General features: G+C 52.5%; 1 protein-coding gene across 3 annotated transcripts; it reads left to right on the forward strand.

The window, feature by feature from the left end:
* Positions 1-154: 154 nt before the first annotated feature.
* Positions 155-26,644, forward strand: SIRT2 (sirtuin 2). Of its 3 annotated transcripts, XM_007996725.3 has the most exons (16): positions 155-314; positions 1,395-1,441; positions 5,921-5,969; positions 6,262-6,375; positions 9,800-9,841; positions 9,983-10,089; positions 10,200-10,256; positions 10,791-10,859; positions 21,477-21,606; positions 23,763-23,822; positions 24,086-24,141; positions 24,337-24,413; positions 24,497-24,548; positions 25,525-25,595; positions 25,710-25,776; positions 25,898-26,644. In XM_007996725.3, exons 1-16 carry the CDS (start codon positions 299-301, stop codon positions 26,051-26,053), a joined length of 1,170 nt encoding a protein of 389 aa, XP_007994916.1. In that variant the 5' UTR covers positions 155-298; the 3' UTR covers positions 26,054-26,644. The 3 variants fall into 3 exon arrangements, with proteins under 3 accessions (XP_007994916.1, XP_007994918.1, XP_007994917.1); XM_007996726.3 differs by lacking the exon at positions 1,395-1,441 and having other exon boundaries at positions 156-314; XM_007996727.3 differs by lacking the exons at positions 1,395-1,441; positions 5,921-5,969; positions 6,262-6,375.
* Positions 26,645-26,726: the final 82 nt, after the last annotated feature.

The following is a 26,726-nucleotide window of genomic DNA, read 5'->3' on the forward strand; positions in this document are numbered from 1 at the left end:
TTCCGGGCGCCCTTTACCAACATGGCTGCTGACGCCATGACTTCTGGGACTCGTAGTCCGGTCCTCGCGCGCTTTCTTACCTAACTGGGGCGCTCCGGGTGTCGTAGAAAAGCGCGTCTGCGGCCGCAATGTCTGCTGGGAGTTGTAGTTCAGTGCCCTATCCCGGCCACTCCCATTTCTGGTGCCGTCACGGGACAGAGCAGTCGGTGACAGGACAGAGCCGTCGGTGACGGGACACAGTGGTCGGTGACAGGACAGAGCGGTCGGTGACAGCCTCGAGGGCTTCAGCACCGCGCCCATGGCAGAGCCGGACCGTGAGTCGGGAATCCGGGTGGGAGGGTCGGGCCGCGCCGGGGCCTGATTGAAGGCTGCAGGCCCCGGGGCCCAAGGGCGGCCGCAGTGGGGCGGGAAGTAGGGAGCGCTTCGGGGAGTGGGGTTCTGAGGGTTGTTGCTAAGCGATCTATATCGCTAGGCTGGTGGGTTTCTGGGTCGCAGGGTGTTCAGGGTTCGTTTACCACATCCACTTGCCAAGTTGCCAATGATCGCGTGTTTCTCACACCTTGGTTGCTAAGGACCCTCGCTGCAAAGAACATAAGTTGCCCCGGTCCCGGTTGCTAAGGGTACCTGATTGTTAGAGGCAACCAGAGGATGCTGAGGGACCCCTGCTGTCCCCTTCTATGGCTTCCCCTTGTTCCGCGCCTCTCCTAAACCTACCGCCTCCACTGCACCACTGCACCTCCCTCCTAAACCTGCCTCCCAGCCAAAGCGTGCCTTCTCTTCTAAACTTCCTTTCTAAACTTCCCTCTGCCTTGTAAATCTAACCCTTTCCGCACACACACTTATACACTGTCGTGTCCTTCCTAACTCCTCCTGAGTGTTCCTTTATGCCCTGAATCCCTTAGGTAGGAGGAGGAGGATCGCTTGAGCCCAGGAGTTTGAGGCTGCAGTGAGCTATGATCGCACCATTGCACTCCAGCCTGGGTGACATGAGCGAGACCCTTTCTCTAAAAAGTAAAAAAGAAAGAAAGTAAGTCAGGGCCAGACACAATGGCTCATGCTTGTAATCCCAGTACTTTGAGAGGCCAAGGTGGTTGGATCGCTTGAGCCCAGGAGTTCAAGATCAGCCTGGGCAAAAGCCCCTACTTTCTCCCGCTCCTTCTAAATCTTCCTCTCCAGCCTCTCTGCCCCTCACTAATCACCTCTCCCGGCATCACTTTGCATGCCGATAAGATCTTTTCTCCGGCCCCTCCCTCCCTGTGCTCCATTTTTACCACCATCCCGTCCCAGTGTAACTCGGTTGGTGGGTGTTCTGGCCCCTCACTGACCATTTGAATCCCTTTATTCCCCACTTAATCATTCTCCCCACTGTAACCACCTCTGCTCCCCTCCCTCAGCCTCTCACCCTCTGGAGACCCAGGCAGGGAAGGTGCAGGAGGCTCAGGTGAGATGGGCGAAAGGGTGGAGGGGAGGAGAGAGATGGACTCGTTCCACAGCCCGCACGGGGGGGAGGTGGCAAAGGGGAGACAGTCACCCCACGGCCCTCGGCTCATTGCCCCCATCCCTCACACCACCCAATGTAGCTTTCTGGGGAAAGGCGGATTCTGGGGATTGTCAGAGAAGCGTTTCCAGCCTCAAGTCCAGGCCTGCCCTCCCAAACTTTCCTCCTTCCTCGCCACTGCATGCCATCCCTTCTGAACCAAATTTGTCCTGGGCCTGGAAGAGACAGGTCGGTCTTGGAACGCACAGATCTCGTGGACAAGTGATGGGAAAAAAATTATCTCACACTGTGATGATAAAAGTAACTCAGGGGGCCAGGTGCAGTGGCTTATGCCCGTAATTCCAATAACTCAGGAGGCTGAGGCGTGAGGATCGCTTGAGCCCAGGAGTTTGAGGCTGCAGTGAGCTATGATTGCATCGTTGCACTCCAGGGTGAAAGAGCAAGACCCTTTCTCTAAAAAGTAAAAAAGAAAGAAAGTAACTCAGGCCAGACACAGTGGCTCATGCTTGTAATACCAGTACTTTGGGAGGCTGAGGTAGGAGGATCGCTTGAGCCTAGGAGTTCCAGACCAGTGTGGGCAACATAGGGAGGCCCCAAAAAATCTAAAAATTAGCCATGTGCAGTGGTACATGCCTGTAGTGCCAGCTACTCGTGAGGCTGAGTTGGGGAAGGATTGCTTAAGCCCAGGAAGTTAAGGCCGTAGCATGCCATGATTATGCTACTGCTTTCCAGCCTGGGCGACAGAGCAAGACACGGTCTCAAAAAAAAAAAAAAAAAAAGGAAGAAAAGTAAAGAAACTCAGGGCACGGTGGGAGCACAAAGAAAAACTTTCTGGGTCAAAGAAGATTCCAGCCAGGCCATTCCCTGGAGGAATCCACAGGCTGGTCTAGCTGTCAGACCAAGATACAGACACAGTATAAGTGAAGAGTGACTTAGAATTTTCTTAGACAAGGTGAGAAATGGTGATCCACACGACAGGTATCGCTTGTGCAAAGACCTGGGGGCATGAAGGAGTGTGATGTGTTCCGTAACCGGGTGGCTGGTAGTGGTCAGCTCGTTATAGTCATGGTTAGCATTTACTGATGGCTTGCTCCAGCTGTGCACACTGTTTAGTGCCAAACTTGCCTCATCTCACTTCATCTTTCTGGCATCCCTGTGAAGAGAAATGCCTATCATGGCCATTTTACAGATGCAGAATTTGAAGCAGAGTTGTTAAGTCACTTGTCCCCTGTCCCTCGGCTAGAGGAGCAGGGAAAGGTTTGAGTCCCCCGCAGCACTGGGCACACTGACTGTCAGAGGCTGCCAGGAGAGGTGGACAGGCATTCTCGTAGGAGTTTGAAGGCCCCCCATCAGCACCTCCAGCTCTCCCTTAGGCCAAGCTGCCGATACATGCTGGGCACAGGCCTTCCACACAGCCTCACTGTGTATAGCCCACAAGAGTGCCAGCCCACCCACACCCCCAAGATTGCCTTTCAGACGTGGGGTGGTGCAGAAGCGGGCATCAGAATACCTCACAAATGCACAGTGGAGCCTTGCTGAGGATATAAGAGCCTCCTGTTAGGCTGTGGCAACTCACTCGCCTGGCCCCCAAAGCACGACCAACGTCAGATAAAAAGGTTGAATGTTAAAAAGGATCCTCAGTCCCAAAGAGAGAGATGCGAGGATGTCAAATGCAGCATTGTCCGTCACAGGGCAAAACTGGAGACAGTCCAAATGGCTGTTAGTGGATGGGTTAAATGAACTATGGTTCATCCATATAATCCAATACTATGTGGCTGCTCTGAAAAATGAGGTGAAGCTGGGCACGGTGGCTCACACCTGTAATCCCAGCACTCTGGGAGGCAGGAGGATCACTTGAGCCCGGGAGTTCGAGACCAGCCTGGGCAACATAGCAAAATGCCGTCTCTTTTTTAAAAATTATCTTTAAAATTAGGTAGGTCCGTAGCGTATCGTTCTGCAGAAAACTCAAGATGTTGTACTATGACCTATTTCTGTAAAAATTATTAGTTTTATGCAGCGGAAACTGGAGTAATTACCATTAAGCTTAGCTAACAGTGGTTATCTTTATAAGGCATGTGCCCCAAGTCATATGTTGTTGAAGTACACGCGAGTGTCGTCAAGGTTTTTGCAGAGGTTGTCCAATCTCTCTCTCTCTCTCTCTCTCTCTCATTTTCACTCTCTCTTCTCTCTCTCTCTTCTTTTGAGACGGAGTCTCACTCTGTCACCCAGGCTGGAGTGCAGTGGCGCGATCTCAGCTCACTTCAACCTCCGCTTTCCAGGTTCAAGCCATTCTCCTGCCTCAGCCTCCTGAGTAACTGGGACTACAGGCGCCTGCCACCACGCCTGGCTAATTTTTTGTATTTTAGTAGAGATGGGGTTTCACCGTGTTGGCCAGGATGGTCTCGATCTCCTGACCTCGTGATCCACCCGCCTCAGCCTCCCAAAGTGCTGGGATTACAGGCCTGAGCCACCACGCTCGGCCTCTCTCTCTCTTTTTAGATAGAGACAAAGTCTCACTGTGTTGCCCAGGCTGGTCTTGAACTCCTGGCCTCAAGCAATCTTCCTGCCTCAGCCTCCCAAAGTGTTGGGATTACAGGCATGAGCCACCATGCCCATCTGGAGTTGCGCAGTCTTAAAAAGCAATTTTTAAAATTGTCATATGTTTGGAAAGGGAGGGTCTTATTCAAAAAGGCTTGGACGCAGAGCAGGGAGTGGCCGGGGAAGGAGTTGTCTGAGGTGGTGGCTTGGTCAGAACTGCATTTTGGTGAAATCTCTTGCAGGGCCCAGCCATGGTCCAGCCTGAAGCAGGCATTCATTCCGAGGTGGAGGAGCTCCTGGAGCTCCTGCCAGGAGCCAGACCCTGTTCTCAGTGCTGGGCACCCAGGCAAAGTCCCTGCCCTTGTGGACATCCTGGCAATTCCATAGATGTCTGGGAAAACTGGAGAAGCCAGAGAGAAGGGCCTTTGAAGTGGAGCGGGGCGAGCTGACCCAGACAGCCTCACATGCAGGGCAGCAGGGTGGATGGGAGGTGGAGATTGAGGCTGGGAGGCTGGGGGAGGAGGCTGGGGCAGGACCCCCGGAGGAGAGGACAGGCTGGACCAGGTGGAGCCCCGGGGAGGGAAAAGGAGTTGGCGGACAGCCCCTTAGGAGACTAAGCATACGTGCTCTGGACCTGAAGCGCTGCAGCCGGAGGGTGAGGAGGGAGGCGGTGGCAGGAAACATCTGGCTGACTGGGGGACAGTATGATCGCGTTGAGATGAGGCCTGGGAGGAAGATGGGTTTGGGGGAGATGCCAGGGTCCGTTTGGGACATGGTAGGAGTGAGAGGCTGGGGGGCACCTAGGGCAAGGTGTCCAAGAAGCCAGGGAACCCCAGATCTGGGGGCAGAGAGATGGTGTCATGAGTGACGAGGCAGAGGCCATTGGCATGGATGAGGCAGGTAGCCCCAGGAAGCTGGAAAAAGAAAGCAGAGAGGCCCTGGACAGAGTCCCAGAGACCTGCCAGTCCAGAGCTGGGCTGAGGGGAGGCTTTGAGGAAGGACTCAAAGGTTGCTGGAGAGGTTGGCCGAGAGTGTCTGGGGCCTCGAGCAGGAGGGCGCACATAGGTCCTTGCAGTGAGCACTGAGGCTTTGCATTGGAATCATTCCCAGAGTGACTTGGGACATTATTCAGAGGTCCCCAGAGCTGCTGGGAAGGGACAGCAGGCCCATGCTCCAGGGGACCCAGGGACAAAGGGAAGACCCCAGGCTGTGATAATATTAACAGCAACAGCTAGCGCTTACCGAGCACCTCCCCCGCCCCTGGTGCCGCACCCAGCACCCACGCTCCCTTTCCAAGGTGAGGGACACCCAGACTTAGAAAATCAGAGTCACAGCCAGGCACAGTGGCTCACGCCTGTAATCTCAGCACTTTAGGAGGCCGAGGCAGGAGACTTGCTTGAGCCCAGGAGTTCAAGGCCACCCTGGGCAACACAGGGAGACCTCATCTCTACAAAAACACAAACAAAACAAGATTAGCCTGGCGTAGTGCATGCGCCTATGGTCCCAGCTACTTGGGAGGCTGAGGTAGGAGGATCCCTTGAACTTGGGAGGTTGAGGCTGCAGTGAGCTGTGACTGCGCCAGTGCACCCCAGCCTGGGTGACAGAGCGAGACACTGTCTCAAAAAAAAAAAGAAAGAAAGAAAGAAAAGAAAAGCGAAGCCACTCCCGTGAGGTTGTGCTCCTGGGGACTGGCATGGCCAGGACTCCAACCCAGGCAGCCTGTCCCAGAGCCCTCGAGCTAGCCCCAGTGCAGCCTCTCCACCACCCTACACTTCCTCAGGCCACCTTCCTGCCACAGCCTTTTCCCCAAACCTGGTATCACCCCCTCTCCTCCCTCCCTAATCCCACCTCTCGGGCCTGGCCACCCTACCCCACCCCTTCCAGGACTCAGATTCAGACTCTGAGGGAGGAGCCGCTGGTGGAGAAGCAGACAGTGAGTATCTTCCTCGAAGGACAGGGAGCAGGGTTCTGGGGGGCGGGGGGATTTCAGGGCAGGGGTGTGGGTGATACCTCCTCAACTCCATCAGGAGTGACATTCAAAGTATGTAACAGTGGGTTGGGTACCAGTGCCAGAGCAGGCTCCTGGAGGCTCCTGGCTGGTCCAGGCCTCGTGCCTTTAGATGTGGGGAGGCCGGGGACCCCAGGGCTGGGGCCAGGGTGCTGGAGACATCCATGCCCCCTGGCTGAATGCCCGTCCTGCCGCTGTCTCTCGTCTCTCCGGCCAGTGGACTTCCTGCGGAATTTATTCTCCCAGACGCTCAGCCTGGGCAGCCAGAAGGAGCGTCTGCTGGACGAACTGACCTTGGAAGGGGTGGCCCGGTACATGCAGAGCGAACGCTGTGAGTCCCCTGTCAGGATTGGGCCACTGTGCCTGGCTCCTGGCCCCAAGTGACCTCCCATCCCCAGCCACTTGAACCATGTATTGAAACCTTTTCTTTACAAGTAGCAAGAAACACAACTGGAACTGGCTTAAGCCAAAGAGGAGTGTGTTGGCTGTAATCCAGCTTGAAGCACGGCTGGGCCTAGGTGCTTCCACTTTGTTAAAAATCGTAACTCTCTCTGATGCTGCTTTTCTTGTGTCGGGGTAAAGGTAACTCCTGGCAGTTCCAAATGCAGGTTCCACCAACCTAGGAGCTGCCACCGAGAGAGCACCTTCTCCCAGTAGTTCAAACCAAACAGCAGAGATTCGCTCCCACTGATCCAGGTTGAGTCACATGCCTGCCCCCGAGTCTCCGATTGGCCAGACCTGGGTCGCTTCTCCATTGCTGAGTGAATTACTGTACGCTGACTGACCAGGCCTGTTTCATAAAATGGGGATAATGATTATAGTATCTAACTCATAAGGTTATTGGGGGACTAAATAAATTAATATAGGACCAGGTGCAGTGGCTCATGTATGTAATCTCAGCACTTTGGGAGGCTATCGCAGGAGGATCACTCAACACCAGGCATTCAAGACCAGCTTGGGCAACATAGTGAGACCCCCCCCCCCATCTCTACAAGAAAAAAAAATAGCCAGATGTGGGGGCGTTGCCTGTAGTCTCAGCTACTCAGGAGGCTGAGAAGGGAGAATTGTTTGAGCCCAGGAGTTGGAGGCTGCAGTGAGCTATGATGGCACCACTGCACTGCAGCCTGGGCAACACAGTGAGACCCTGACTCTAAAAAATAAATAAATAAATAAAAATTTAAAAATAAATGAATAAAAATGCAAATGCGTAGAGCAGAGTCTGGAACATAGCGAGAGCTGTGGCAGCGTGTGCCGTGGTTATTACTACAGGAGGCTTGTTTCAGATATGGTGGATAGGTGTCTACTTACTGAGTCACCACAAAATTTATATTTCTTTTTTTTTTTTTTTTTTTTTTTTGAAATGGAGTCTTGCTTTGTTGCCCAGGCTGGAGTGCAGTGGAGTGGCACAATCTCAGCTCGCTGCAACCTCCGCCTCCCGGGTTCCAGCAATTCTCCTGCCTCAGCCTCCCAAGTAGCTGGGATTACAGAAGCACACCACCATGCCTGGCTAATTTTTTTTTTTTTTTTTTATTATACTTTAAGTTGTAGGGTACATGTGCATAACGTGCAGGTTTGTTACATATGTATACTTGTGCCATGTTGGTGTGCTGCACCCATCAACTCGTCATTTACATCAGGTGCCTGGCTAATTTTTTTATTTCAGTAGAGACGGGGTTTCACCATGTTGCCCAGGCTGGTCTCGAACTCCTGAGCTCAGGCAATCCACCCTCCTCGGCCTCCCAAAGTGGTAGGCTTACACGCGTGAACCACCCCGCCTGGCCTGAAATTTATATTTCTTGCCACGAGTTGAGGTCACCGAAGTCTGAGAAACCAGGCCCTCAGCAGTCCTCAACTAGAACAATCGACCCTTTGTGGTTCCTGAGCAGCCTTTTGTTGAGGACGTCTTCTCCAGTGTCCCTGTCCTCCAGCTGCCACCATCTCTCTCCTCGGGCAGCCAGGCCTGCTGCCCTAAGCCTCCCTCTCCTGCGGCAGGCGAGCAGCTGTCTGCAGCCATCTTTTAGCATGGGCAGGCCCCAAAGACAACACAGGCAGTGGCTACAAAGCATTTGTTCCTTGTGTCCTCCTGCTCCTGGATTCTGGGGTAATTGGCTCATGAGGGTGCCCATGAGGAGACTGTAATGAACAATAACAATTAATTGAGGCTGGGCGTGGTGGTTCAGGCCTATAATCCCGGCATTTGGGGAGGTCGAAAGCAGAAGGATCGCTTGAGGCCAGGAGGTCAAGACCAACTTGGGCAACAAGCAAGACCCCTTCTCTGCAAAAATGTAAAGGTGAGGCTCCAACCCTCACCTAACTGCTCTAAAGTTTTATTTATTTATGTATTTATTTTTTTGAGACGGAGTCTCACTCTGTTGCCCAGGCTGGAATGCAGTGACGCTATCTTGACCCACTGCAACCTTTGCCTCCCAGGTTCAAGCAATTCTCCTGCCTTAGCCTCCCAAGTAGCTGGGACTACAGGCGCCTGCCACCACACCCGGCTAATTTTTGTACTTTTAGTAGACGCAGGGTTTCAACATATTGGCCAGGCTGGTCTTGAACTTCTGACTTCAGGTGATCTGCCCCCCTTCGGCCTCCCAAAGTGCTGGGATTACAGGTGTGAGCCACCAGGCCCAGCCCTAAAAATTTCTTTTTAACCACTTAATTGAGCCTTCACTATTTGCCAGGCTCTGGGCTCAGCACTTTACAAGTGTCCTATTATTTGATCTTCACATTATACCCATAAGACCATTATGGAAGTGATCTGGACAGAGGAGGAAATGGAGGCACAAAAAGGTAGTGACTCAGTGCAGGGTCAAACAGCTGCCAAGTGGCAGAGTCAGGATTTGACCCCAGGTCCCCTGAATCCAGACCATATATAGCCACCACTGGATTCAACCAGGCCTGGCCCGATGGCATCTCAGAGTTAAAGCTCAGGGCTGAAGCTGTGGCAGGCTTTGTGCTCTGTTCACCTTTGCTGTCCTCCCTTGGACAGGGTATCCCAGAGGCATCTGACCCACAGCATGTCACACTTGTGCCTGTCTATCAGCTGATGGGCAGATGCCAGAGTACTATGGCCTGGTGGCTAATCACCAGCCACCAGCTATTTCTGTTTAGCCCTGGGCTCTTATCCTCAAGTGGCCTTTTCTCAAGTCCAAGTTGGTATAATTTCCAACAGTGGATTCTTTTTTTTTTTTCCCCCTTTTTTTGAGATAGAGTCTTGCTCTGTCACCCAGGCGGGAGTGCAATGGCATGATCTTGGCTCACTGCAACCTCCACCTCCTGGGTTCAAGTGATTCTCCTGCCTCAGCCTCCCAAGTAGCTGGGATTACAGGCACGTGCCACCAAATTAGCCCAGCTAATTTTGTATTTTCAGTAGAGACGGGGTTTCGCCATGTTGGCCAGGCTGGTCTCAAACTCCTGACCTCAGGTGACCCGCCTACATCAGCCTCCCAAAGTTCTGGGATTACAGGCATGAGCCACCGCACCCAGCCCAACACTGCATTCTTTATCCTCTGGCTGGCTCTTCCGCAGTCCATTGTGTGACTTCTTCCCCTATCTGAGCCCCAGTTTGCTCGTTTATAAAATGGGGATGTTAACACCATCCCTCTCTAGATGATTGGAAGGCCCATCACACATCTGAGATGCTTGCCCCAGGGCCTGGCATGGAGTAAACGGTGTCAGGGGCCGTGATGGGTGGTGCTATTATAGGGACTGAGCAAACAGTGTCATATGGTACATAAGTTCCTCTCCTCCAGGTCGCAGAGTCATCTGTTTGGTGGGTGCTGGAATCTCCACATGTAAGTAACCCTACTCCCCCGGAAGCCACCCCCAGGAATTGGGGAGTCCCTCCCAAGGGCTGGGGAGGAGCCCTGTCTGAGCCCTGTCCTGGGAGAGTTAGTAGGGTATAGACCAACTGCTCCCTGACCCCCCTCTCCCAGCCGCGGGCATTCCCGACTTTCGCTCTCCATCCACTGGCCTCTATGACAACCTAGAGAAGTACCATCTTCCCTACCCAGAGGCCATCTTCGAGATCAGCTATTTCAAGGTTTGTGTTCCCCCAGGAAGGGGCGTCTGTGAGGGGTGGGGATGGGGGTCACCTGGCTCCAACCCTCATCCTACCTGGGGCATCTGGCCCTCTGGCTGTCTCTCCTACAGAAACATCCGGAACCCTTCTTCGCCCTTGCCAAGGAGCTCTATCCTGGGCAGTTCAAGGTGAGATCTTTTTTTTGCAGGGGGCAAAACAGGAAAGGTTGGGGGAGGGCACGCATGGGAAGCGCCCCCAGGGCCCTGCAGACAAATATTATGTAGCCATTAAGTACATGGGTGCTGGGCCCAGACTGCCTGCATTCGTGTCCTGGTTCCTCATGTCTTCATCTTACGACCTTGAGCCTCCGATTTGCCTCCTGTGAAGTGAAGCTGATGGTACTGTCTGAAGAGGGCTGCTGCGAGGCTTAGCTGCACCCATGATGCGGTGGAGAGCCTGGGACCCTGCAGCCAAGCTGCCTGGGTGCGAATCGCAGCTTTGCAGCTTACCCACCATGTGACTTTGGCGACACAGTCCCCTTCCCTGTCCTTCAGTTTCCTCATCTGTGATCTGGGGATAGTGGTGGTCTCTCCCCAACACGGCTGCTTTGCTGATTCCCTGGGGGTAAGACAGTCGCAGTGCCTAGAACAGTTCCTGGCACATGGTAGTGGCCTGTGGTTGTTCCCTGCAATCATCAGCAGTGCCGTCGTTCTTCCCTGCAGCCGACCATCTGTCACTACTTCATGCGCCTGCTGAAGGACAAGGGGCTACTCCTGCGCTGCTACACGCAGGTAGGCGGGTGCGAGCATCCTGGGAAGAGGATGGGCGGGTGGAACGGGCATGGTGTCCTCAGCGGAGGAGCAGAGCTGCGTGCCCAAGAGCTCAGGCAGGGACTCCAGCAATGCAGGGCCAGGGCTTGGCCTACTGCGTCCTTGCTGCATGACCTGCAGTGAGTCAGGTCTTCTCTGCCTCAGTTTCCCCTTCTGTCAAACAGGGTTTGCCCGCCCTCTCAGGTCTGCAGTGCGGTGGCAGTGACGTCCTCTCAGGGCCATCCCGTGTGTGATGTGAAAGGAGCCCATGGCTGAAGGGACTCTGTGTGCACTATAGGCACCCCAGATTTCACACTGGTTATGAGGGTGTTTCCAAAGTGACTTCATCTAAGAAAATCCATACACTATGACAGGCGTCCAACAAGTAGATGTCTGCCTTAAGGAAGGGGCACCTTTTTATACTTTTTTTGTGCTTTGCCCAATTATAAACATGGCTCGGACATGTCAGGTGCTTAGCCGAGGGCCTCTCCCTGGGGCATTCAAGCAAGGATGGCTCACATTGTTGGAGAATCTCACAAACCCTAACAGTAAAAAAATCTTGATGGGCTGGGCACAGTAGCTCACACCTGTAATCCCAGCACTTTGGGAGGCTAAAGCGAGAGATCACTTGAGCCCAGGAGTTCGGGACCAGCCTGGGCAACATAGGGAGACCCTGTCTCTACAAGAAATACAAAAATTAGCTGGGCAGGGTAGTGTGTGTCTGTAGTGCCATCTACTCAGGAGGCTGAGGTGGAGGGACTGCTTGAGTTCAGGAAGTCAAGACTACAGTGAGCCGTGATGGTGCCACTGTACTGTAGCCTGGGAGACCTGGTTTGAAAGAAACAAAAAACAAATCAAAACAACAACAAAATGTTACTGCCTCTACCTGTTTTATGAATATGTATAGAAATTTCATGATGCACTACAACAGTATTCATTCAAGCTCTAGATCACACCTCAGAACCCTGAATTACAAAACAGGTGGCTGGACACAGTGGCTCACACTGTAATCCCAGCACTTTGGGACGCTGAGGTGGGCAGATCACGAGGTCAGGAGTTCGAGACCAGCCTGTCCAACATCATGAAATCTCGTCTCTATTAAAAATACAAAAATTAGCCGGGGTGTGGTGGCACCTGTAACCCCAGCTACTCGGGAGGCTGAAGCAGGAGAATCGCTTGAACCCGGGAGGCAGAGGTTGTAGTGAGTCGAGATTGTGCCACTGCACTCCAGCCTGGGTGACAGAGCGAGACTCCATCTCAAAAAAAAAGGCAGAAGGGTAACATTGAACATAAATAAGTGTTCTAGTGTTTCTCCCTGCACCCGGCAGTTTGGCACCTGCAGCCCCGAAAGCTACCACCAGAGGGAGGAACAACTCGCTTTAGATTCAGATTTCTCAGGTGGGCCAGGTGTTCCCACCTGGGGCTGCTGGGAGGCAGAGGGCAGGGGAGGCCTCCTTCTTCCAAGAGGAGGAGTCCTGTGATCCCAGCACTTGGGGAGGCCAAGGTGGGAGATCGCTTGAGCCCATGAGTTCAAGACCAGCCTGGGCAACACAGGGAGACTCTGGGCTCAGAATAAACCTTCTTCCCAGAGAGTCACCATTATTCCAGGACGTGGCTCAGATATGATAACAGCTCACTTGAAGCCAAGTGCTTTCTGTGGTTGATGTCATGACACCCACCCCAAGACCCTGCTGGCCCTTGTTTGTCAGCTTGTGTCAAAGTAAATGTTCACTGAGTTGATTCCCTGTTGCAGGAAGGGAGATGATGGACGAGATGGAGACGCCACATACCAAGTATATAAGATGGTCGTAGGTCTCTGAAACACAGTTAAGCTGGAAGGGGAGTCAGAAACAGTGTATGCGTTTGGGAAAGGGGGTGCTGATGTAAACCCCATCTCTACTAAAAATACAAAAATTAGCCAGGCGTGGTGGCATGTGCCTGTACTCCTAGTTACTCGGGAGGCTGAGGCATGAGAGCTGCTTGAACCTGGGAGGTGGAGGTTGCAGTAAGCCAAGATTGCACCACTGCACTCCAGCCTGGGTGACAGAGAGACTCCGTCTCAAAAAAAGAAAAACAAATGACACATTGCATGCAAACTGTTATATAAAGGCCAGGCACGGTGGCTCACGTCTGTAATCCTAGCACTTTGGGAGGCCAAAGTCAATGTCAGGAGTTCAAGATCAGCCTGGACAACATGACAAAACCCGTCTTTACTAAAAATACAAAAATTAGCTGGGTGTGGTGGCACGTGCCTGTAATCCCAGCTACTCAGGAGGCTGAGGCAGAACATTCACTTGAACCTGGGAGGCAGAGGCTGCAGTGAGCCGAGGTCACACCACTGCACTCCAGTACTCCATCTGGGGTGGCAGAGCAAGACTCCATCTCAAACAAAACAAAACAAAAACCAATATATTATATAAAGGTGGAAAAAAATGTTCCACTCTCATGTTTCATGAAACCTTTTTTTTTTTTTTTTGAGACAGAATTGCGCTCTTGTTGACCAGGCTGGAGTGCAATGGTGCGATCTTGGCTCACTGCAACCTCTGCCTCCTGGGTTCAAGCAATTCTCCTGCCTCAGCCTCCTACGTAGCTGGGATTACAGGCGCCTGCCACCATGCCCGGCTAATTTTTTATATTTTTAGTAGAGACGGACTTTCACCATGTTGGCCAGGATGGTCTCGATCTCTTGACCTCGTGATCCGCCCACCTTGGCCTCCCAAAGTGCTGGGATTACAGGCGTGAGCCACCGCGCCCGGCCTCATGAAGCCATTTTATTCAAACATGTCACACTGTTCTTCAACCTCAGCCACTTTTGTCACTGATCCAGTTTTCAGGAACACAATATGTTTGCTCATTTTTGAATTGTGAGAATGCAGCACTTTTGAAGCTATGTATGATGCTATTTTTCTCTCAAGACACAAGTATCCATTCAAACATTTAAACAGGTGTCTTGGTGAGGGGAGGCCTTTCTGAGAAGGTGACATGTAAGCAAAGACCTGTAGGAAGAGAGGGAGAGCACCTCGGGGTTATTTGGGGGAAGAGTGTGTTCCGGGAAAGGGATGGTCAGTGCACAGGTGCTGAGGTGAGCCTGTATTCCGCTAGTTACGAGCTTGTTTTCCACTAGTTTTTTTTTTTTTTTTTTTTTTTTTTGAGACGGAGTCTTGCTCTGTCGCCCGGGCTGGAGTGCAGTGGCCGGATCTCAGCTCACTGCAAGCTCCGCCTCCCGGGTTTACGCCATTCTCCTGCCTCAGCCTCCCGAGTAGCGGGGACTACAGGCGCCCGCCACTTCGCCCGGCTAGTTTTTTGTGTTTTTAGTAGAGACGGGGTTTCACCGTGTTAGCCAGGATGGTCTCGATCTCCTGACCTCATGATCCGCCCATCTCGGCCTCCCAAAGTGCTGGGATTACAGGCTTGAGCCACCGCGCCCGGCTCCACTAGTTTTGAGCCTGTATTTGGCTAGTTCAGAGAATCCCAAGAAGCAGGATGTGAGTGAGCGATGAGGAGATTACAGGAGAGAGTGGAGGAGCCAAGGTCAGGGAAGTGACAAAGTTGGATCCTACAGGGCCTTGCAGGCCGCAGGGAGGGACTTGGCCTTTACGCTGAGTGAGATGGGGCCACGGGTGGGTTCTGAGCATGGGAGGGATGTGACCTGACTCAGGCATTCCCAGGCTCCTCTGGCCGTGTTGGGGACAGACTATGGGGGCAGTGAGGAGGGAGCTACAGAGACCAGACAGGAGGCAGCCGCGACGGTCCAAGCAGGAGAGGGTGGAGGCTGGACCAGGGCAGGGGTCATCACCGTGGGGACAAGTGGTCAGGTTATGAATCTGTTTTGAAAATGGAGCAATAGGACTTCCGGATAGAGGGGCCGTGGCCGTGAGAGAAAGAGCCCAGGACCACCTGAGAGCTCACAGCCTGGTGCCAGCTGCTTTGTTCTGAGATGGGGGGAGTGGGGCAGGGAATGGCGCTGGGGGTGCATGAGGAATTGTCTTGTGGAGGCTGAGAGGTTGACCTGGTTGACCAAGGAGAGAGCTGGACTCAGGAGTCTGGACAGAGGATGAAACTGGGGCACAAAAAGGTTGTGCATTCATGCAGGGTCACCATCCGCTTGGTGAGCAGAGAGATCCCAGCTCTGTTCCTGTGTGAGTTTGTTGCTAATTTGTTAGATGATGATTAAACTCACCAGACAGGATGAGAAACTTAGGCCTGGGATGAAGTACTCTGTCAGGATGCTCACCATTGTCACTGTCCAAGTCTGTCAGAAGAAAAACCCATGCCCTTAACCGTGATGGTGCTTCAACAGTGAGCCACTGTCACACCAAAACCAACATAGCTATGTTCTGGGGTCAATGTGACGTACCCAGGCATCTCTCCGCTACTTGTGATATTTAATGTATGGATTTACTACACATACATATTGAAAATGGCATATTGCTGGCTGGGCAAGATGGCTCATGTCTGTAATCCCAGCACTTTGGGAAGCCAAGGCACACAGATCTTTTGAGCTCAAGAGTTTGAGACCATCCTGGGCAACATGGTGATATCCTGTCTCTACTAAAAATATAAAAGTTAGTTGGACATGGTGAAAAACGCCTGTAGTTGCAGCTACTTGGGAGGCTGAGGTAGGATGATTGCTGAAGTCTGGGAGTTCGAGGCTGCAGTGAACTGTGATCACACCACTGCATTTCAGCCTGTGTGACACAGAGTGATCCTGTTTAAAAAATAAAAAAAATAGGCCGGGTATGATGGCACACATGTGTAATCCCAGCACTTTGGGACGCCAAGGCAGGTGGATCACATGAGGTCAGGAGTTCGAGACCAACTTGGCCAACATGGCAAAACCCCATCTCTACTAAAAATACAAAAACTAGCTGGGCGTGGTGGCACGTGCCTGCAATCCTAGCTACTCAGGAGGCTGAGGCAGGAGAATCGCTTGAACCCAGGAGGCGGAGGTTGCAGTGAGCCGAGATCGCACCACTGCCCTCTAGCCTGGGCAACAGAGTGAGACCCTGTCTCAAAAGAAAAAAAAAGGAATATTGTATGCAATATAAAGGTGGAAAAAAATGTTGCACTCTCATGTCTCATGAAAGCACTTTATTCAAACACGTCACCCTGTTCTTCAACCTTAGCCACTTTTTGTTACTGACCCAGTTTTGGGGAACACACTGTCTTTGCTCCTTTTTGAATTGTGAGGATGTAGCACTTTTGAAGCTATGTATGATGCTATTTTCTCTTAAGATACAAATATCCATTCAAACATTTGGATAGTTGTCTTGTCACTCAAGTTGCTGTAGTGTCCACAGCAAAAAGGCTTATAGTTCTTTTAAATTATATACATGATATTTAGGCCAGGCGCAGTGGCTCACGCCTGTGGTCCCAGCACTTTGGGAAGCCAAGGCGGGTGGATCACTTGAGGTCAGGAATTCGAGACCAACCTGGCCAACATGGTGAAACTCCGTCTCTACAAGAAAATACAAATATTAGCTGGGCATGGTGGTGCGCACCTGTGGTCCCAGCTACGTGGGAGGCTGAGACATGAGAATCGCTTGAACCCAGGATGCAGAGGTTGCTGTGAACCGAGTTTGTGCCATTGCACTCCAGCCTGGGTGACAGAGTGAGGCCCTGTCTCAAAAAATAAATAAATAAATTATATTCATGATATTTATACTATACAAGAGGTTCTGTATTTGACTTTTTTTTTTTTTTTTTAACTTAACCTTATCTGGAAGACCGTTCCATCTCCACATCCATATCGCAGCTTCATGCTTCTTTTTTGTTTGTTTTTGGGGTTTTTTTTGTTTGTTTGTTTTTTTGAGATAGAGCCTCGCAATGGCGCAATCTCCGCTCACTGCAACCTCTGCCTCCTAGATTCAGGCCATTCTCCTGCTTCAGCCTCTCAAGTAGTTACAGGTGCCCACCACCACACCCGGCTAATTTTAGTACAGGGTTTCACCACATTGGCCAGACTGGTCTCAAACTCCTGACCTCAGGTGATCCATGCACCTCAGCCTCCCAAAGTACTGGGATTACAGGCGTGAGCCACCGCGCCTGGCCCACTTCATACTTTTTAAAAGCTTAGTCTGATTCTATTGTAGGAACTTCACTTTCGTTTTCAGGTTTAAATATAAATGTCACAGCTGGATAGGGTACCCCAGCCCGCCTCACCACCACTTTACTCTTCTCAGCTTAAAGATAGTTCAGTGAGGCTTGGTGCAGTGGCTCACGCCTATAATCCTAGCACTTTGGAAGGCTGAGGTGGGCGGATCACAGAGTCAGGAGTTCAAGACCAGCCTGACCAACATGGTGAAGCCCTGTCTCTACTAAAAATACAAAAATTAGCCGGGTGTGGTGGTGCATGCCTGTAATCCCAGCTACTGAGGAGGCTGAGGCAGGAGAATCACTGGAATCGGGGAGGCGGAGGTTGCAGTGAGCCGAGATGGCACCACTGCACTCCAGCCTGGGTGTCAGACCGAGACTCTGTCTCAAAAAAAAAAAAAAAAAAAAAAGATAGTTCAGTTAGAAGAAACAAAAAAAAGAAAAGAAAGCATTGTTTGAGAGGAACATACTTATTTTTATAACCATATGGAGAATGTACCCAGGAAGTTGTGAATGGCAGCTCGTGGGCTGGGTGTCCTGTAGAAGGCTGGACCCACCAGGGCATCAGCCAGCCCAGGGCCATGGAGCTGTGTGCCTTGATATGGGGCGGCCACATTCACCCAGAGGAAGTGCCACCTTCCATCTGCACCCATGCACCATTAGGCCTGGGGCCACCCTGCCAGTGATGATTTTTCTGTTGGCGGCACAATGTTTCAAGACAAAAAATAAGCTAAGGTTTAAAAATCAAGCCTGGACTGGGTGCGGTGGCTCACGCCTATAATCCCAGCACTTTGGGAGGCCGAGGCGGGCAGATCACCTGAGGTCAGGAGTTCAAGACCAGCCTGGCCAGCATGGTGAAACCCCATCTCTACGAAAAATACAAAAATAGCTGGGCATGGTGGTGGGCGCCTATAATCTCAGCTACTTGGGAGGCTAAGGCAGGAGAGAATCACTTGAGCCTGTTAGGTGGAGGTTGCAGTAAGCCAAGATCGCACCACTGCACGCCAGCCTAGGTGACAGAAGGAGACCCTGTGTCAAAAAATAATAATAATAATTAAAAATAAAAGTAAATAAAAATCAAGCCTGGGCAACACAGCGAGATCCCATCTCTACAAAAAATATTTAAAAATTAGCCAGGCATGGGCCAGGCATGGTTGCTCACACCTGTAATCCCAGCACTGTGGGAGGCTGAGGCAGGTCGATCACCTGAGGTCAGGAGTTCGAAACCAACCTGGCCAACATGGTAAAACTCCATGTCTACTAAAAATACAAAAAAATTAGCCAGGCATGGTGGTGGACACCTGTAATCCCAGCTACTCGGGAGGCTGAGGCAGGAGAATGACTTGAGAATCAACCCCTGGGAGGCAGAGGTTGCAGTGAGCCAAGATTGTGCCACTGCACTCCAGCCTGGGCAACAGAGTGAGACTCCATCTCAAAAAATAAAAAACAAAAAAATAGGCAGGCATGGTGATGCACACCTGTAGTCCCAGCTACTTGGGAGCCTGAGGGAGGATTGCTTGAGCCCAGGATTTCGAGGCTACAGTGAGCTGTGATCAAGCTACTGCACTCCAGCCTGGACAGTAGAGCAAGATCCTGTCAAAAGGAAAAAAAAAAAAAACTGTTGTCAAAGAATAACACAGAACGCAGAGGTACTTCGGTGGTTCTTTTCCATGCTGTAATTTACTCCCTGTTCAGCTATTTGCAAATTCCTTACTCACATGTGAGGGAGTCAGTGGGTAGACTGAATCAAGTACCAAAGGCAAAACCAAGATTTAGAATAGAAGGCAAGGGGCCGGGCGCAGTGGCTCAAGCCTATAATCCCAGCACTTTGGGAGGCCGAGACGGGCAGATCACGAGGTCAGGAGATCGAGACCATCCTGGCTAACATGGTGAAACCCCATCTCTACTAAAAAAAAAAAAGATACAAAAAACTAGCTGGGCGAGGTGGTGGGCGCCTGTAGTCCCAGCTACTCGGGAGACTGAGGCAGGAGAATGGCGGCATAAACCCGGGAGGCGGAGCTTGAGTTGAGATCTGGCCATTGCACTCCAGCCCGGGCGACAGAGCGAGACTCCGTCTCAGAAAAAAAAGAAAAGAATAGAGGGCAAGGGAGGAAAGTTACAGGGCGTGTAGGAACAGTGACAAAGACTCTTGTCTGTAGGCTTTGGAGATAAGATGGTTGTTGGTAGGCAGCCCAGAAGGCAGAGCATTCATTCTGCCCTTGAAGGGAAACAAACCGTTCCCATTGTTCTTCCTGGAGTCTCTGGGAAACGCCGTCAGTTTGAGCCATCTCTGGGTAACCTCTGCCGGTGTCCTCTGTCAGCACCAGCTTTAGCAGCGTTCCTCGCAGGCAAACAAAAGCTGCTCCAAAGGGACTGGGTGTTTTAAGAAAAATGAGGGCGCACAAATGTCTGTGCAGAAAAGAACATTCCCACCTGTTTAATATGGAAAGTATCACTGCCTTAAAAGAAAACAGTGGCCGGGCGCGGCGGCTCACGCCTGGTGGCATGCGCCTGTGTTCCCAGCTACTCAGGAGGCTGAGGCAGGAGAATCACTTGAACCCGGGAGGCGGAGGTTGCAGTGAGCCGAGATCGCGCCACTGCACTGCAGCCTGGGCAACAGAGCAAGACTCTGTCTCAAAAAAAAAAAAAAAAAAAAAAAATTAGCCAGGCATGGTGGCGGGTGCCTGTAATCTCAGCTACTTGAGAGGCCGAGACAGGGAGAATTGCTTGAACCCACGAGGCAGAGGTTGCAGTGAGCTGAGATCGCACCATTGTACTCCAGCCTGGGCAACAATGGTGAAACTCCATCCGAAAAAATAAAAAAGAAAAAGAAAAGAAAAGAGTGGCTGGGCACAGTGTCAGGTGCCTATAATCCCGACGCTTGGGAGGCTGAGGTGGGAGGATCACTTGAGCCCAGCAGTTCAAGACCAGCCCAGGCAACATAGACCACCCCACACACCCCCGATCTCTACAAAAAAAATTAAAAAGATAAAAAATTAGCCGGGCATGGTGGCATTTGCCTGTAGTCCCAACTACTCAGTGGGCTGAGGTGGGAGGATGGCTTGAGCCCAGGAGGTTACAGAAGACTACAGTGAGCCATGATCAGACCACTACACTCCAGCCTAAGTGATAGAGCAAGACCCTGCCTCCAAAAAAAGAAAAGCATACAGGTGAATATGCCATCTATGAAACAGGCCATAGTAAGAAAGGACCCTGGCTACTAAAGGGGAAGACAGTGATTAAAGTCAAGGAAGGGCCAGGCATGGTGACTCACACTGTAATCCCAGCACTTTAGGAAGCTGAGGCAGGAGGCTCGCTTGAGCCCAGGAGCTCTAGACCAGGCTGGGCAACATGGTGAGACCCCATCTCTACAGAAAATTTTAAAAATCAGCCAGATGTGGAGGCTGCGGCGGGAGGATCGCTTGAGCCCAGGAGTTGGAGGCTGCAGTGAGCTATGATTGAATCACTGCACTACAGCCTAGGCAACAGAGTGAGACCTTGTTTCAAATACATAAAAAAGCATGCCCAGGCGCAGTGGCTCATGCCTATAATCCCAGCACTTTGGGAGGCCGAGGCAAGCAGATCACAAGGTCAGGAGTTCGAGACCAGCCTAGCCAACATGGTGAAACCCCCATCTCTACTAAAAAAAACAAAAATTAGCCGATCGTGTTGGCATGTGCCTGTAATCCCAGCTACTTGGGAGGCTGAGGCGGGAAAATCTCTTGAACCTGGGAGTTGGAGGTTGCAGTGAGCCGAGATTGTGCCACTGCACTCCAGCCTGGGTGACAGAATGAGACTCTATCTCCAAAAAAAAAAAATAAGTAAGCCCTCCTGATTCGTTTATGTTGGTGCTTGCCCGTAGCTGCCACGTGCAGCTGTGCAAGGTGCGCACTGCACAAGGATGCCACATCTGAGGGGGGCTCCATTTACAACACAGACATTGTAAATTTATGTTAATTTCAATAATTCATGACAGATGGCAATAAAGCATCTGGCTCTAATAAAACAACTTTTTTTTTTCTGAAAAATTGAAGCAAATGGCCTGAATTTGCAGAATAAAAGCTACACGGGCTGGGAGTGGCTGTGGGCCTGGCCTCATAGACATTTAGGTTTGGGCCTTTTTCTTTTTTTTTTTGCTTTTTTTTTGTGTGTGTGTGTGTGTGTGTGTAGAGACGGGGTCTTGCTATGTTGCTCAGGCAGGTCTTGAACTCCTGGCCTCAAGTAATCCTCCCACCTCAGCCTCCCAAAGTGCTGGGATTACAGCCGTGAGCCGCCACGCCCAGCCTGGCCCCTGCCTTTAAGCAGCCTTGACTGTCACCCTTTGAGTGGCACCATTGGGATGAACAGACGTCTTCAGATACACCCTGCCACTTGATTCTTCTCCCTCCCTTCTCCACCTGTCCCCACCACCTCACTGCTTCTCATGGCCTCAACTCCCTACTGTGCCTTCTGGCCTACAAGGGGTGGCTCACTCCTCACCCCTCTCCCCTTCATCTCTCCCTCTAGAATATAGATACCCTGGAGCGAATAGCGGGGCTGGAACAAGAGGACTTGGTGGAGGCCCACGGCACCTTCTACACGTCGCACTGCGTCAGTGCCAGCTGCCGGCACGAATACCCGCTAAGCTGGATGAAAGGTGAGGCTGGAGGCCATCCCAAGGGCAGGCCTCCCCTCAGCACCAGGAGCAGTGTCTCCATGCAGTGGGCACCCATTCTGTCCCGCTCAAGTCTTTGTTTTTTGTTTGTTTGTTTGTTTGTTTTTGAGACAGAGTCTCATTCTGTCGCCCACACAGGGAGTTCAGTGGGGTGATCATGGCTCACTGCAGCCCCAACTGCCTGACTGATCTCCTGTCTTTGGCTGTTTTTAATAGAGGATAGTAGGCCAGGAGCGGTGGCTCACGCCTGTAATCCCAGCACTTTGGGAGGCCAAGGCGGGCGGATCACCTGAGGTCAGGAGTTCAAGACCAGCCTGGCTAACATGGTGAAACCCCGTTTCTACTAAAAATACAAAAAAAAAACGAACAAAAAAATTAGCCGGGCGTGGTGGTGTGTGCCTGTAATCCCAGCTACTCAGGAGGCTGAGGCAGGAGAATCGCTTGAACCTGGGAGGTGGAGGTTGCAGTGAGCTGAGATTGCACCATTGCACTCCAGCTTGGGTAACAAGAGCAAAACTCTGTCTCAAACAAACAAACAAACAAAAGAAAAAAACAAGAAGTCACTTATTCCACTCATGGAAAGCCATTTCTGACATTCTTTATGCTGATTTAACAAAGCCTCTGGTGTCCCTGTGAGATAAGGACAGCTGCAGCATTTGCAGAAGGGCCTCTGGAGTGTGGCCGTTCTGATAAAATGCCAGCTGAACGCCCCTAGGCTGAGGATTCCTGAATAACCCAACTGCAAGCAGCTGGGGGCAGTGTACAATTCACATTACCCCCATTATGTGTCATTGACAGCAGCATCACAGACAGCACCCACGGTATCATGCTGTCCATGCAGAAATATTTTTTTAAAAATTACCAACTACTGACACTGAAACAATGCTCTATAAATGGGTGCTGAATGAATGAATGGACAGTTGAACAAATGACTTAGAATTCAGTGAGTTGCAAGTGACAGCAATACTTTCTTTTTTGTTTTGTTTTGTTTTTTTGTTTTGTTTTGTTTTTTGAGACGGAGTTTTGCTGTGTCGCCCAGGCTGGAGCGCAGGGGCACAACCTCGGCTCACTGCAATCTCCGCCTTCCGGGTTCAAGCAATTCTCCTTGCCTCAGCCTCCCGAATAGCTGGGATTACAGGCACGTGCCACAATCCCTGCATAATTTTTGTATTTTTAGTAGAGACAGTGTTTCACCACATTGACCAGGCTGGTCTCAAACTCCTGACCTCAGATGATCCACCTGCCTCAGCCTCCCAAAGTGCTGGGATTACAGGTGTGAGCCACCACGCCTGGCCAGAAATGCTTTCAAGCTTCCTAAATCAATAAGCAATAAGGCCAGGCACAGTGGCTCATGCCTGTAATTCCAACACTTTGGGAGGTCGAGGTGGGTGGATCACTTGAGCCCAGGAGTTTGAGAACAGCCTGGGCAACATAGGGAGATCCCATCTCTACAAAAAATAGAATGTAGCCAGGTGTGATGGTGCATGCCTGTGAGCCCAGCTACTCGGGAGGCTAAGGCAGAAGGATCACGTGGCCTGGGAGGTCGGTGGTGCAGTAAGCCATGATCACACCACTGCACTCAGCCATGATTGCACCACCACACTCCAGCCTGGGCAACAGAACGAGACCCTGTCTCAAAAAAACAAACAAACCAATAAGGCCGGGCGCAGTGGCTCACACCTGTAATCGCAGCACTTTGAGAGGCCAAGGTGGGCAGATTTGCTTGAGCCCAGGAGTTTGAGACCAGCCTGGGCAACATGGCGAAACCCTGTCTCTACAAAAACTACAAAATTTAGCCGGGCGTGCTGGCATGCACCTGTAATCCCAGCTACTCAGGAGGCTGAGGCAGGAGGCTCACTTGAAGCTGGGAGGTCGAGTCTACAGTAAGCCATGATCATGCCACTGCACTCCAGCCTGGGCAACAGAGTGAGACCTTGTCTCAAAAAAAAAAAAAAAAAAAAAAAAGAGAGGTCTTTTCTGAGTAGAGTGGACACCCTAGGAGACACCCGTCACACTCCGAGTGACAGTGACAGAGGTGTGTTCATGTTAACAGTGGAAGAGGGATGGGGGGCTGCACCTCCAGACTCCAGCCCAGATCCTCTTACCACCTTCTCTCTCTTCCCCTTCCCCGCACCCAGAGAAGATCTTCTCTGAGGTGACGCCCAAGTGTGAGGACTGTCAGAGCCTGGTGAAGCCTGGTGAGCCGCGGCCCGGGTGGATTTGGGTGGGGGTCCCCTCCTCCCCCGGCCCCTTCCCAAAGGCCACACCCCCACACATCCGGCCACCTCTGTCTCTCTGAACGGTGCCCCAGATCCATCATGGGGAGAATTGGGTTTGTGCCCTTGGCCGGTCCGCACTGCTCCCAACTCCCACCGCAGCCTCCAGGTCTGCCCTTGCTCCCACCTGTCCTCTCTGCCGCCCCATGTCACTGTCTCTGTCCGTCCATCTGTCTCCGCCTCAGATATCGTGTTTTTTGGTGAGAGCCTCCCAGCGCGTTTCTTCTCCTGTATGCAGTCAGTAAGTGGCCCCCTGCCCTCCCCGCATCCCCAACCACTACCTCCACTGTGCTGGGCCCCATGGGGCAGCCTGGGCCCTGCCTTAGGAAACCTCCCCAGCTGTGTGGGGCGGAAGGGAGATTTGCTGCTGGGGGCGGGGGAGGGAGCGGTGGCGCAGCCTGGGCAGAGGCTCCCAAGCTCACGCCCCTCCCCACAGGACTTCCTGAAGGTGGACCTCCTCCTCGTCATGGGCACCTCCTTACAGGTGCAGCCCTTTGCCTCCCTTATCAGCAAGTAGGTTGGGGGCTGTGGCTGGGAGGGCGGCTGGGCACCCAGGGCCAGAACAGACCCTGACCCCTCAGCTCCCCCTCCCCCAGGGCACCCCTCTCCACCCCTCGCCTGCTCATCAACAAGGAGAAAGCTGGCCAGGTAAGAGCCCTTCCTCACGCCCCCCCCCCTCACAGGCTCCCCCTTCCCTCCCACCAGCTTCCTCAGACGGAACCCCCACTGTGGAACCCCAGCACTTTGGATTCCTTGGCTCAGACCCTGGACTGGTGCTCTGGAATCCAGAGGGGTGGGGCTCCAGGCCCCTGAGACATTCACCGCCCTTTTGAGCAAGTGATAGAATTCCAATTCAAAGCAGCTGAAGCCAGATAGGAAGGCCAGGCTTCCAGGCACTGAGGAGGTGGGAGGAGGTGCAGGGGGTCGGGGGCAGGCAGTGCAGGGGGTCATGAATGGGTCCACACTCCGGTCTCTAGGATCTCTTTTTCCCAGGTAGCCTCACTCTAGGGTAGGTGCTCCCTCCTGGGTGTTCCCCTCAGGGGAAGTAGGCAGGGTCACCAGGCAAGCAGCGCATACCATAGGCAGACACTGTCCCAAGCCTTAGCCTGTGTGAACCCACTGATGCCACAACCCCATTGCGGTTTCGTGATCACCCCTATTCTACAGATAAGGAAACTAAGACACAGAGAGGACAAGTCACTTGACCAAAGTCACAGAGCTGGCCAGGCGCGATCGCTCACGCCTGTAATCCCAGCACTTTGGGAGGCCAAGGAGGGTGGATCACCTGAGGTCAGGAGTTTGAGACGAGCCTGGCCAACATGGTGAAACCCCGTCTCTACTAATAATACAAAAATTAGCCAGGCATGGTGGCTGGCACCTGTAATCCAAGCTACTTAGGAGGCTGAGGCAAGAGAATCACTTGAACCCAGGAGTGGGAGGTTGCAGTGAGCCGAGATCATGTCATTGCACTCCAGCCTGGGCAACAAGAGCGAAACTTCGTCTCAAAGAAAAAAGAAAAAAAAAAATCCCCCAAGTGACAGCGCTAGGATACAAACCCAGGCCACCTGGCTCCAGGGTCTGTGCTCCTAGCTCTCCCTTCCCTGCCCCACCCCCTTCCTGGCAGTCGGACCCTTTCCTGGGGATGATCCTGGGCCTCGGAGGAGGCATGGACTTTGACTCCAAGAAGGCCTACAGGTGAGGCTCCGCCTGGGGCTGGGGGCAGCCTGGAAGGGACAGGTGAGGTGGGAGGGAGGGCACGAAGGCAGGGGCGAGCCCGCCTGGGAACTCTGATCTCCTGCTGCACCGCAGGGATGTGGCCTGGCTGGGTGACTGCGACCAGGGCTGCCTGGCCCTTGCTGAGCTCCTCGGATGGAAGGTAAGGAGCCGGGTGACCCCAGCCTGTCCTGAGCCCCGTCCCTGGACCCTCTCCCCCGCCGTGGGTCCTCTGACCCCATGATGCACAGTGACTTCTGACTTCTGTGACCTTTCTCCTGCAGAAGGAGCTGGAGGACCTTGTCCGGAGGGAGCACGCCAGCATAGATGCCCAGTCGGGGGCGGAGGCCCCTAACCCCAGCACTTCAGCTTCCCCCAGGAAGTCCCCGCCACCTGCCAAGGACGAGGCCAGGACAACAGAGAGGGAGAAACCACAGTGACAGCTGCATCTCCCAGACAGGACGCCAAGCTCCTCAGGGACAGCTGAGCCCCAACCAGGCCTGGCCCCCTCTTAACCGGCAGTTCTTATCTGGGGAGCTTAGAACATCCCCAATATCTTACCACTCCCTCCCCAAAACTGGGGTTCCAGCAACCCTGCCCCCCCAACCCCAGCAAATCTCTAACACCTCCTAGAGACCAAGGCTTGAACAGGCATCTCTACCAGTCCCACTATCTCTAACCGCACCAGGGCTAAGGAGTAACCTCCCTCATCTCTAACTGCCCCCACGGGGCCAGGGCTACCCCAGAACTTCTAACTCTTCCAGGACAGGGAGCTTCGGGCCCCCACTCTGTCTCCTGCCCCCAGGGGCCTGTGGCTAAGTAAACCAAACCTAACCTACCCCAGTGTGGGTGTGGGCCTCTGAATATAACCCACACCCAGCATAGGGGGAGTCTGAGCCGGAAGGGCTCCCGAGGCTCTGCCTTCAGCTCCCAAAGTGGCTGGCGGGCCCCCTTCACATAGGACCCACTTCCCATACTGGGCAGAAGACACTGCTTATTGGAGACAAATTAAAAACAAAAACAACTAACAATCCGGTCTGGCCTCCTGTTTCTTTCTGTGGGCACCCAGGGAAATCTCTGAAGGGAGGGGGTTAGATCTTGGGCCACTAAGGA

This window comes from Chlorocebus sabaeus, chromosome 6 (assembly GCF_047675955.1).
Source record: "Chlorocebus sabaeus isolate Y175 chromosome 6, mChlSab1.0.hap1, whole genome shotgun sequence".
In the NCBI taxonomy this organism is placed as follows: Eukaryota; Metazoa; Chordata; class Mammalia; order Primates; family Cercopithecidae; genus Chlorocebus; species Chlorocebus sabaeus.